This window comes from Eurypyga helias, unplaced genomic scaffold (genome assembly GCF_000690775.1).
Source record: "Eurypyga helias isolate BGI_N326 unplaced genomic scaffold, ASM69077v1 scaffold2911, whole genome shotgun sequence".
Taxonomy (NCBI): Eukaryota; Metazoa; Chordata; class Aves; order Eurypygiformes; family Eurypygidae; genus Eurypyga; species Eurypyga helias.
Window position 1 is genome coordinate 304 of NW_010232550.1, and position 12,291 is coordinate 12,594.

General features: G+C 41.5%; 1 protein-coding gene across 1 annotated transcript; it reads left to right on the forward strand.

Moving 5' to 3' along the window:
• Window positions 1–4,625: 4,625 nt before the first annotated feature.
• LOC104516910 (glutaredoxin-3-like) lies at window positions 4,626–8,512 on the forward strand (the record flags this gene model as incomplete). The annotated part of the gene is made up of 3 exons (XM_010161412.1): window positions 4,626–4,734; window positions 7,620–7,694; window positions 8,311–8,512. Coding segments are annotated over 3 exons (386 nt in total), but the record flags the coding sequence as incomplete, so codon positions are not given.
• Between the last annotated feature and the right edge of the window lie 3,779 nt (window positions 8,513–12,291).

A 12,291-nucleotide genomic window follows, 5' to 3' on the forward strand; every position in this document is an offset into this window, starting at 1 on the left:
TTGTGCAAAACAGAACTGTCGTACAACTTAAGATTTTTTTTTTTTCTCCTGAGCCCTAAGGTGTAAACAAACCCAACAATTACCGTGTAACGTTTGTAATGGAAACAGCAGCATTACGTTGTTTATTGAGAAGCCTGTGAGGCTCAATCCTTAATCCCTCATGCAGCAGGGCAGGTTTCTCATGAATCCGGTTTTATGCTGTAAATGTGTACCAGACCCCTCTTCCCATTGGTAACTCTCAGCATGGACCACTGATCCTCTGTAGCCCCTGAGCAGTGGCTCATGGTCTGGTGTTGGAACACTTGCACTGATCGTTTTGGGGGGAAAGAACTTTCCTACCAAAGAGTTGCAATTACTGCTACTGTAATTAGAGTTGAACTCAAGTGCCTTACTGGGGAAAGACAGGTTTGGTTCTGAGCTTTGCTGGTTTGTCTTGTTGAATCAAAAGTGTAGTAACTGGTATCTTTTAATCCATGAGCTGAGTGTGTATTCAGCATGTATGAGTGCATATAACTAGGTCTTGTAACGCACGTGAAAAGAAGGTGCTGTGTCAAAACCACTTTCAAGTGATTTAACTGCTTTGTTAGCTAGGGGCCTTTAAATGATTAAGGAGAGAAAACTAATTAAATTAGATGAACCTACCAGTTTCGCACTCTTTAAGACAACACAAGGAAGAATGGAAAAGTTTTGGTTGTGGGAAGAAGAAAGTAGATTCTTCAAAATTTGCTGCATGACTTTCAGTTTCCTGGAATTACTCTTCAGCTGGATCGTTGCGTGGGGACTTTCCAGAGGAAAGTCACACTCTCACGCTCATTGGGACATACTGAAATGAAAATGGCTTCAGGAACAAGTTAAATATTTTGAAGTTATTCTCAACAACACCCTCAGTACTTCTCTCACTCCCTTTGTCCACAGAACATGGTTCGGTTTTCTCTTTATTTTATGCATAATGTTTTGTCCTAAGGTGAATTGATAGTACTGATAACTCTTTTCCTCTGCTTCATTTCAAAGTATTTGGCTTTGTTTTTTTGTTACTGCTAAGAAACCCAACAGACCTGCACTCACAGCATAACAAATCCCTCAAATCATAGATTTTTCTAATGATCTTCCCGTTTCTGCATGGCAGTAGAACTTTAAAAATGTATATTGCCTGACTTGGGATACCTTCTATATTTCAGTATCAAGTGAATTTGAAAATTAAGTGTTTAAAAAAAAAAAAAAAAAAGTAGTTTTAAGCACTGACTTAATGAAGTGACAGAGGAGAAGGTTTTTTCAAGGAAGTATTTTTCCTTGAAAGATTAAGCTTTAAGACAAAAAACTATGCTGAATTTTTAAGGCTAGGCCTAACGCTGTTTTTCTGGTAATTTGTTTTTTTCACATGGACTTCTGGAATTTTCCAGACTAACAGACCTACCACTGCTCAGCTGCAACTGCCAGCATTCTGTGTCGATGCTTAATTTCATAGGAGTTCTTGTTTCAGAAAACGGATCTTCCTGCCAGCCAATTGTTAGTTACCTTTGTGTTAGGGAATAAGCATAAATTTCAAGGTTTAATTTTTTCAGAATGCATCTAGATGTTTGTGGTGCAAAAATTGAACTGAGACAGTGTCTCCAAAATTACTGAACCACTTCTGTTGTTGCTCTGTAATCTGTTGGTTTACATAGTCTGAGTTTTAGAAAAATCTGCTTACAAAAAACAGGTAACTTGGGCTGCCTGTGAGAAAGATTGTAAGCACTTAAATACTTGTATCTTAGCCCAAAGGGAGGGTGACCTGTGGAGTAATTGTGTTCCGGCTATCCCTATCAGAGAATGTCTTGCTCTTTTGGGTCTGCAGTCAATAGGCTCTTTGTTTTGAAGAGATGCTTTGTGAGTCTGTCTCAACCACTATTTTATTTTAAAATACCTTCTAGAAACAAGACTTTGGGCTTTTGTTTCTCCACAGAAAATGTGTGATACGCCCTTCTGGTTTTTGTTCTGCTACTAAAGTTTTAAAAAAAGCTATATTAAAGAAAGTAAATTTTATTTTGGGGCCCACAGCTTTTCCTCCAAAATGTGAAATATAAAATGGTACGAAGAGAGAAACTTTGGGGTTGTCATAAGCTTTTTGTTACAATCCTCTTTTCTAGATAATAGTAGAGTTTTTAGAAATATCTTGGTTGAATGTAAGAAATACTTTGTTTAGAATCACTTATGTGCTTAATTTTGCTGTTTTCTTCCTTTATGTTTTGACTTACTCTATTTCTCAAGTTTAATTTAAAGTGCTCAGATACTAAGAGGACAGTGTAATTGCAAAATTAGACTGGTTCTCTGAATTTGTCAAAAAACCCCAGACCCTTGGTGGGAATTAATTTAAAGTACGTTCTTCATGAAAATAAAAATGAAGGGCTTTGCAGCTGTATGTTGGTAAGGAAAGAACATGCTCTGATGGAATGAGGATCCCATAACCATGTGATTATTCTTGCAAGTGCTTGTCCACTTTGACTCAAAAGTCTTAATTAGAATGTGGCGATATGAGCTGCTATCAACCTGGGCTGTGATCTGCTCTGTGTTCGCTCCGGAGCTGGGCGGCGCGGGGAGCTGTACAAGTTTACATCCTGAAACAGTTCTGCAGTTAGGGTTTTTCTGTGAGCAGTGAGATACGGTCTTGGGTCTCTCAAGAAGTCCACATCAAATCCCATTTGTAAGTAAAAAAATAAATCACTTAAATGAGCCTTTACTGGGGTTTAAATGCTGGTGTCAGGCTGTGAGCCGTGACATCAGTTCCGAGCAGCTTACAGCTATTCTCTTGCGATTAGAGAGGGACAGTTTGCCTTTGGAATCATTGCTGTTGGTGACTTACGTTGGATGTATTTATGCGGATGACAGCCCTGGAGAAGGGGTCTTGAACTGTTCCTGAGCTCAGGTCTAAATTTGTAAGGCTGGCATTCGCAGAGGAGTAGAATCACAGGAGGGTTTGGGTCGGAAGGGACCTTTACAGGCCATCTAGTGCAACCCCCTGCAGTGAGCTCAGAGCCCCGTCCAACCTCACCTTGAATGTTTCCAGGGATGGGGCTTCTCCCACCCCTCTGGGCCACCTGTGCCAGTGGTTCACCACCCTCGTTGTAAAAAACCTTCTTCCTAATATCTAGTCTAAATCTCGCCTCTTTTAGATTAAAATCATTACCCCTTGTCCTGTTGCTACAGGCCCTATTAAAAAGTTTGCCCCCATCATTCTTATAGGACTCCTTTAAGTACTGGCAGGTGCTATAAGGTCTCCCTGGAGTGTTCTCTTCTCCAGGCTGAACAAGCCCAACTCTCTCAACCTCTCTTCACAGGTGCTCCAGCCCCCAAAGAACTGCCTTCTTGTTCTGTAATTTAAGTTTTTACTAGCCTGTATGCTTTGGCAGTTTTAATCTGCTTTCAGAGCAGAAGCACACTCTGGCTGATGGGGTGATGGAGGGGGAAAAAAGAGGTTATCCTATTATATTTCTACTAAAACTTTCTAGAATTGCTTCGGAGAATCAATTTTATGAATTCTAAATGTCAGTGTCTGATTCTGAGTTCTGTTTAGCGCTGTATTAGGAGCGTGTGGTCGAGTAACACAGTCGTTAACTACTCCAGGGTCAATGTTGTGCTGCCCAAGTATTACAGTTTATAATGGACTTCCATTATTTAGTAATAAAAGACACTAAGTGGCTTCTATGGTACTGTCAAAGCGATTGCTGTATCTCTAAAGTAGGTTAAAAGTAGTGCACTACGTTTTTTATTCTTTATTCCTTATTACCTAGTGGGTTTGACTTCAGCAAACCTGGAAAACAGAATTGAAGATTGAATGCAAATATCTTGTTGCTGTTGTAGTTGGAACGTGCTTGTTTAAGCTCATGAGAACTACCTCGTGGTACCCAGTTTGATGGGGTTTCTGTTCACGCTCATCTTAAATGCTGTTGGTAGTCAGTACCAAGCATTCAAGGAAACCTTACTGAGGCTGGAAAAGAAATAAGTTGAAGCTGATAAAAGCAGGAAACGACGTTTCAGCATAAGAATACTGTGTTTTTAGACATGTCCCGGTAGTGTTGAAAAAGTTTTACTGCCTTATTTCCTGGATGAGTAGTAGAGAGGCATTAGTGGCATGGGGAGGAGAAAAGCAACGGTGCAGCTGTTCAGTGTGAAGCTGCTGAGCTCTGGAGCTCCCAGAGCGCTTCTGAAAGTAGATGGCTTGCCTGGGAAGAGATGCAGGATGCCCAGGAGTGATTCCGAGTGTTTGGCCTACAGGTGCTTCAAACCCTGCATCCTGCAGCACGTGACTTGATCTGTAGCGTTTCTGCGTGTTTTTCCTGTCTGATATTCGTATGGAGCAACCTTCTGTCAAAACACGGGAGGATGTTTCTCCTCCTATTACGTTACCTTGACAGTGCTGGTCGGCTTTTTTTGGGATGTTTCCTGCACTGAAGTCTCTGCGTGAGTCATAGAAAACATTCCTGATTTCACTTGTTTGGTTTTCTTTTTTCTCAGGAAGATGGTGTTGGGGGTGGGTTGTTTCTTTCCTTACTGGGGTTTGGTTTTTGGCACGGTGTATAAAACTTTGGTATTGCATGATTCCTTTTTAAAAATAAATGCTGTTACTCTTTTTTTTTTTTTTTTAATAGGTCCCTTGTAGTTGTCCACTTTTGGGCGCCATGGGCTCCTCAGTGCGCTCAGATGAACGAGGTGATGGCGGCACTGGCAAAGGAACACATGCAGGTTACGTTTGTGAAGGTAAGTCAGGCAGTTGAGCTTGTTTTCATCAGAGGGGAGCCGTTAGAACAAAGTAGGAGTAAAGGACTAGAAAATAGGGGTAAAGTTCGTTTTGAAGTTTCTTTATGTCTTCATGTTTAAAGATGCAAGTTGAAGAGGTGCAGCCAGAATGTGTGGAATGAAGATTCTAGGTTCCTCTTTCCAAGCTCGATAGCGCAAGCATAAATAACACCATTTTATTGTGCTGTTTAAAGGGAAAAAAAAAAAAATTAAACAAATCAGTCTGCTAAGATATGATGAAGGCTATTTTTCAGTAGCCACACCACCTAAGTGCTAGGCTTTTAAACTTCTCTGTGACTGCGGTGCCTCAGTCCTTCAGTTCTGTAGGTAGCCATAATTTTAAAGCATGATTTTTTTTATCCCTGGATTTGGGGTTAATTTGGCAACACCGTTCTTTTCAGGTGTGCTGGAGGTGTCATTTGTTCCCATGATGTTATTGGCTAGCTAAATAGATAGCAGAATTTGTGGAGATTTTGTCTGATACTAAAGAGGAACATAGTCTTCACAGCATTCATAGGAAGGTAAATTTAAGTCTGTGCAACGTTGACACTCTGAGATGACAGTCGTGTAGTGCTGGATGGTGTAAACACGAGTGAGATGCTGTATTTTTGAGATTGCACCTCCTAGTAAGAAGCAGTGTGGAGAGGAAGATGAATGTACTTCATTAACATGCCGTTCGTTTTAAACCAACTTTCTCTTGTTAATGAGATGCTTCTGTGATTATGAGGGCAGGGAGTAATGGAGCAGCCAGCTGTGTGTGAGTATTTTAATTTGATTTCTTACAGCTTTTAGGTTTTGTGTGTTTTTTAATGATTCTTCTCTCAGTTGGTATTTCTCTGTAAAACAGGAGGACAGAACTATTTTAATGGTAGCATTTATTACTTGGAGCTTCAAAAGACTAATTTTCAACATCTTGAAAATTCAAGATGCGCAAATTTATGTAGAGTTGCTATAGCTTTTAGTAGTCCCAGGGAAGTTTGAGAACTCTGTTGCATCTCTATTCATATATTATTAATTTATAACCCTTATTATTTAGCTGTAATTTATTTTTTAATAACAAGGTTCTGAAGTGATTAAGTGTTGCAAAACTAAGATAATGGCACCTCCTTCCCCCCAGTGTTACTGGCATACTTGTTTAGGGAAAATAAGCTACTGAAAGACTTGGATGAATTTTCTTGATGTGTTTTTTTGGTATGTGGGGGGAATGTATTTGATTTTGGAAGATTTGTGGGATTTTGGTCTGTTCCTGACTAACCAGTCTGCCTTTTAATTGGCACGAACCTTTTAACTCATCAGATGGTTAGAGGTGACTGACTGAGACAGCGTGTCCCTTTCCAAATCCTAAACCCTCACCGTCTAGAGCAGAGCTCATAATAATGAAATAAACTTTAAAACTGTCAATAAATCTTTCTAAATGCAGTTTCTTGGTGTAGTTGTTGCACAGCTCCTAACTCCCAAGTTCCTTGGCTTGGTTAAAGTGAAAGTCTGTCTCTATCCAGAAATAGTTAGAAACAGTGTTTGGGAAGATTGTACCAGTAAGAGCAAGTTACTGAAATGGGAAATCAAATCTGTTCGATATGTGCGACCCTCCGAGTGGAATGCAGGGATCCAAGTGGGTAGGAAGTTTTACTGGAAAAGAAAACTAATATTACAGGTAAAAGTCACTGAATCATTTGCCACTTGAAAGAGAATAGATTGTTGGAATCCATGTACAGCTTTCAGTCAGAGCTTTAGTTTCGCAGTTGATGCTGCTGGAGCATGGATTTACAGAGGTAGGGGTGGAGCTTGGACTCTGTTTTGACTTACCCTACTGCGTCGCTTCTGTATTTAGTGAGTTCATTAACAGCTGGAGAGTATCAAACCATGCTGCAATACTGGAATATTCAGAGCTTCACTACATTTCACTTAAAAAATACTGTGATTCTTCTATTAAAATACCTGAGGATGGACAGGGGTAGGCAGGAGCAAACTGTAATGTCTCGCTCCTTGTTCACGAAGAGTCCATTGTTAATTCGGGAGGTTTTTTCTTCACACTGGATTGCAGGTTTCTGTTTGAATTCTCATCTATTGCCACTTCTTTAACCATTAACTGCAGCTGTTACAGAGCTGGTGTCAAACAGCCTTGTGCCAGCTCTTCTGTCACGCAGGTAAGCTTTTAGTCTATGCGCAGGCAATCACAAATTTGAGTTAATTAGAATATATTTTCTTGGCAGATCACTACATCATAGAACTTCAAGGTGTGCCTTTGCTGACTAAAACTCGAACCAATAATCTCACCATCTTGCCACTCAGTAGCCTTGCAGGAGTTAAAAATAAAATTTAGTAGACATCAATGGCTTATTGAAGAAACACTCCTGTTTTTCTTCATAATTTGCAGAAGGCTGCAAATGTCAGTCATGATGTACTGCCCCTTGAAATTAGTCAATAGAGCAAACAGCAAGAATTGCTGTGGGCAGAAAGTAAGCACTGTAATCATGACATAACTGGGGTCAATGATTTATGGATTTCAATATAGTAGTAGCTGCATATGATTGAAAATTTACTAGGTCACTAGTGCACCAAAAATTTTATTCACAGCCTCCGGGCATCTTCTGAAATGTGCAACAAAATAAAAACCTCTGAACCTGTTTTGACACTCTGTAGGCTCAGTGGATGACACGCCAACCCAGCGAGTCTCATTTAAATGCAAATGTGTCACAAACTTCTGCATTGAGTCCTTTTAAAATGTATAAAATGCCTAGAAGAACATTCTAGATGGGATTGACACCCACAGTCAAACTTTAAAGAAGATTACGAAAATACAATCTTTCTCTCTTTCTTTTTTTGTTATTGTTTTTTTTTTTTAGCTGGAAGCTGAAGCTGTGCCTGAAGTATCTGAAAAATACGGAATTAGTTCTGTTCCAACATTCTTATTTTTTAAGGTAAGAGAAAATGGATTTAAGAGCAAATAGATTCCATGTGGACTCTTAATATGTATATACTTGTTTAATGCTGCTGCCAGAGGAGCAGAACCTTAAGAACTTCCTCAGTGAAGAAACGCTTATGTATCTGATTTAAGTTTATCCAGTGGAACCTCAGAAAGTAGCTAGACAGGATTCTTAGACTTTATGTATAATACTTCAGAGGTTCCCTAATTGCTTTGGGATTCTTAATGTGATTTAGTTTTAGCCGTCATACCTTGTGTTGAGTCAAAAACTTGTCAGTAATGCCTCTTTGTCTCACTAGAGTTCTACAGCATGGCAAAAAAAACAAGTAAATAATCTTCTGGTAGAAATGACAAGTCTGTTTGGGTTATGTCTGCCTGCGATAATCAAATATTTTCTTTAATAAGTTCTTCTAATAGCAAATTTGCTGGCATTAACAGTAACCAGCCAGCAGAATGGCATGAGTCCTGGAACTAAAGACAGGCTACAAGATCAATACACTAATCCACCCTGCATCTGAAAATCTATACTTTATATGGTGGTTTTACTATGTTTTTTATGACAGTACAAATTCTGAGTTAATCCTTTAACACGGGTGTTCTGGTTTCTATAGAACTCTCAGAAAGTCGACAGACTAGATGGTGCACATGCCCCAGAGCTGACCAAAAAAGTGCAGCGCCATGCCTCCAGCAGTTCTGTGTCTGCTGGCTCTAACGACAGCGCAAAAGAAGATCTTAACGCGCGTCTGAAGAGGCTCATCAATGCTGCCCCTTGCATGCTCTTCATGAAAGGGTCTCCGAAAGAACCTCGCTGTGGTAAGGGTTTTCTGAAGTTTGCGTGCCATGTGCCAGCACTCCCTTTGGGCTCCTTCTCAGCTTTACTCAGTTTTGGGGAGATACATCCCAGCAGTGCCTTGTACCCCTAGAAGCGTTAAGGAGAGTGGTTTTGTACTGCTTATGTGTAGCTAGGGAATTGCTGTTCCATTTTGGAGATGGAATCGCAGAGGTGAAGGGCTTTCTAAAGAACACGTGATGTGCAATGCTCTCCTTGAAGCAGGATGCTTTCCTTGAGGTGTTTATTCATGACATTTTGTGCATTGAGCTACACAGGTTGAGGATGTAAATAGTCTGAAGAGATCACTTCAACTGAAGGGCTAACAAGAGTTGACTAATATCAGGGATTGCTGTTGCCATTTGGAAAGAAAAAGTAAAACTATCCTAGCTGGTAAAATTGAGAAGTATCATGAGTTTGTGCTACAGTGGAAATGCCTTTTCTTAGCCCTTACCTGCTGTTTAGAGTGCTTGGTTCCTAGCTGACTGAAGTGTTGATCTACATGGAAAGTACACAGGCAAAGTTAAACCCCACCGTGCTTCAGCGCTGTGAAGCTGCCATCCTGGCTGTAGAAGTCATGAAGCAGTCCTTGAAAGAGCAGCAGTGGTTAGAGGATGTCAGACGCCTGTCGGTGTGGGCTGTGTGCCGCAGAGGGCAATCCTGCCTCGGCAGGGAGAGGAGTCTTGCAGCTTGGTCCAGGCTACTTTGGGTTGATGGAGCACTTGCTTCTGTGCAGCTTTTCTTACTGCCTCTGTCCTTAAAGCGTACTTTCAGCTTCTTTGAGAATATTTTATGCCATTTCACGATCTGTTTTTTCGGGTGTCGCTGTGAAAGGGTTATAAAAATACGAGGGGACTGAGGCATCCCATGCCCTGTTGGGCTTCTGCTCTGTCGGTAGCTGCACACCCTTTATTTTTTTCTTCTACTTTTCCCTTTCAAATTTCAAGGCGTTTCATTTCAGTGCATTAATAGGTTCCAGAATCACTTCAGTAGAAGCAGTTTCAGAAGCAACACCAGTGTCAGAACTGTCACGTGTGCTGTTCTGCTGCGTATTATGTAACAGTACAGTTAAGTGTGTGATTTTACGTGTTGTTGTAGGAGTTTATATGCTGTTCTGTAGGAATGGAAACTTTGGCTTGTTCTGAAGTAGGCCCATGAACTGCATCCTGTGATACCTGTGTGTAGCAGCACTGCTTTGATGGGCTCCTAATATTAGAGTGTGTTTGGGGTGTCTTCAGCTTAGGTTATCCAGATGTGTGTGCTTCAAATTGAACTGCGTTGGGTGCTACCGTGGCACTACCCGCAGTGAACCCGCTGTGCTGCCTCTGCGGGTGGCTGGGCAGGTGCTTGGCAGGCTGGGAGAGTAGAGCGAGGTTCTTCTGATGTCCGTGGTGAGATCAGGGGCGATGTGCAGGCAGAGCTGGGTTCCTCTGAACTGTCTGTGTGCCTGGGTTTTCCGTTAGGCCCCAGACAGCCTCTGTGTTGGTGTGATCAGTTGATGGCACAGGGAGGCTGTCTCTCCTTTGGGTTTCTGTGGGTGCATAGTGAGAGCTGGCTTCCTAAAGGCAGGCCCTTTACTGTTTTTCATGTGTTTGATGGGAGAGAATTGTGAAGCTGTTTAAAAAAACAAACCCAAACCATAGAAAAACCCAAACCAAAAAAGACGCTGAGGAGTGAAGGCTAAGGGTAGTTTGGTACTTTTTCATAAACTCAGTACGGAAAGACACTTAGGAGTATATCATGGGTATATTTTCACAATTTAAAAAAACAAACCCAAACCATATAAAAACCCAAACTAAAAAAAGATGCTGAGGCGTGAAGGCTAAGGATAGTTTGGTACTTCTTCATAAACTCAATATGGAAAGACACTTAAGAGTATATCATGGGTATATTTTCACACCTTAGTATGATGAAGTAGGTATTTATTCACACTTTCATTTCTTAATTTGATCCATGAAAAGTGCACAGGAGATACATACGTCTATTAAGGTAATTATTACAATTGTAAGTATTAAATTGTAGTGCAACACATCAGCTCCTAATTTTGCAGTTGAATACCGTGCCCGCTTTAGGCTGCTGTGGTAGTTTCTGGCAGTGGCTGGGAGATGTTTGTAAGTTGGGTCCATTAAACTTCCTAGAATGATGTCTTTGTCAAGGTGACAGTAACAATGTTTTGTCAGAGGTGGTATGGATCTGTTATAAGAGTAGTAGGAGTAATAACGGTAGAAAGCCAACTGTATCCTGGGCTGTATCAGGAGAAGTGGAGAGGGACGGGATTCTCCCCATCTGCTCTGCTCTTGTGTGACCCCACCTGGAGTGCTGCGTCCAGCTGTGGAGCCCTCAACACCGGAAGGATATAGACCGGTTGGAGCGAGTCCAGAGGAGGCCACGGAGATGCTCCGAGCGCGGGAGCCCCTCTGCCATGGGGACAGGCTGGGAGAGTTGGGGGGTTCAGCCTGGAGAAGAGAAGGCTCCGAGGAGACCTTACTGCAGCCTTCCAGTACCTGAAGGGGCTACAATGAAGCTGGGGGGGACTTTTTACAAGGGCCTGTAGTGATAGGACAAGGGGTAGCGGGTTTAAATTGAAAGAGGGGAGATTTAGATTAGATATCAGGAAGAAGGTCTTCCCGCAGAGGGTGGGAGCACTGGGACAGGTTCCCAGAGAAGCTGTGGATGCCCCATTCCTGGGAGTGTCCAAGGCCAGGCGGGATGAGTCTTGGAGCAACCTGGGCTATGGAAGGTGTCCCTGCCCATGGCAGGGGGGTTGGAACTAGATGGGCTTTAAGGTCCCTTCCAACCCAAACCATTCTATGATTCTGTGATGATAGAATGAAATAAAAGGAGCCATGCTTGTTTATAAGGGTGAGAATATTTCTGATTGGCATCTGTTTTGATACAAATAACAGACTTGTAGCGAGTCTGGAGTGCAGTTGGCAAGCAGAGGGAACCCTGTCCAGCAGTGTGTTTTGGGATCTTCTTGTATTTGTGATTTCCTTGTTGGAAGAGCCAGCTAAGCCTAGTGTAGTAAGGTTTGTCCCCTTGGCTGCATGTTTGCTGGCCGTTGTATGTGGTTGCTACGGGCATTGTGTTATTTTCAGTAGGTTCATTTGGACTGTACTGTGGGTGTAATTGTTTGCTTCATCAATACTGTGATGTATTTAGGTTGTTTTTCTGGTGTAGAATCTGGAGTGGCATTTGTGATCGCCTAGATTACCTCCTAAAAGGTTTTGTTTGCAGTTTAATTATTCCTTGTAATGTGTGTATGGCACTTCTTCAGAAATTCAACCTAAATATTTTGTTATGAAAGCAAAGCTGTTCTGGCACTTTATCCCTGAGCATAACACTTCCAGACTGCTACCGTAACCCTTCCGAATAAAGCACAACCAATCCATCTTCCTAGTTTGCATGTAATTGCCTACAGCTAAAATAAAGCTTCCCCCCCAAGTTCCTTACAGTAGAAATGAGTTAATATATTGGTGATGGAATAACCATCAGCAATCAGCCTTTAGCTGTTTACTAATGAACTCCCAGATGCATGAAGAATTTCAGAGTTGGTGTTTTACTTCAGGCTGTACATGAACTTAACACTTCAGTTGTAGAAAGAAAAGCAACCGGTGCCGTACATATAAATACTGTTACTTCATATTCCAGTATATTGCCCATCATGAAAACTGCAGACAGCGGCAGTAAAATCCATATTTCAAAACCCAATAGGTGGCCTTGCAGGCTGAACTCAAAGGCTGTTCCTCTCTGGCACTTTGAT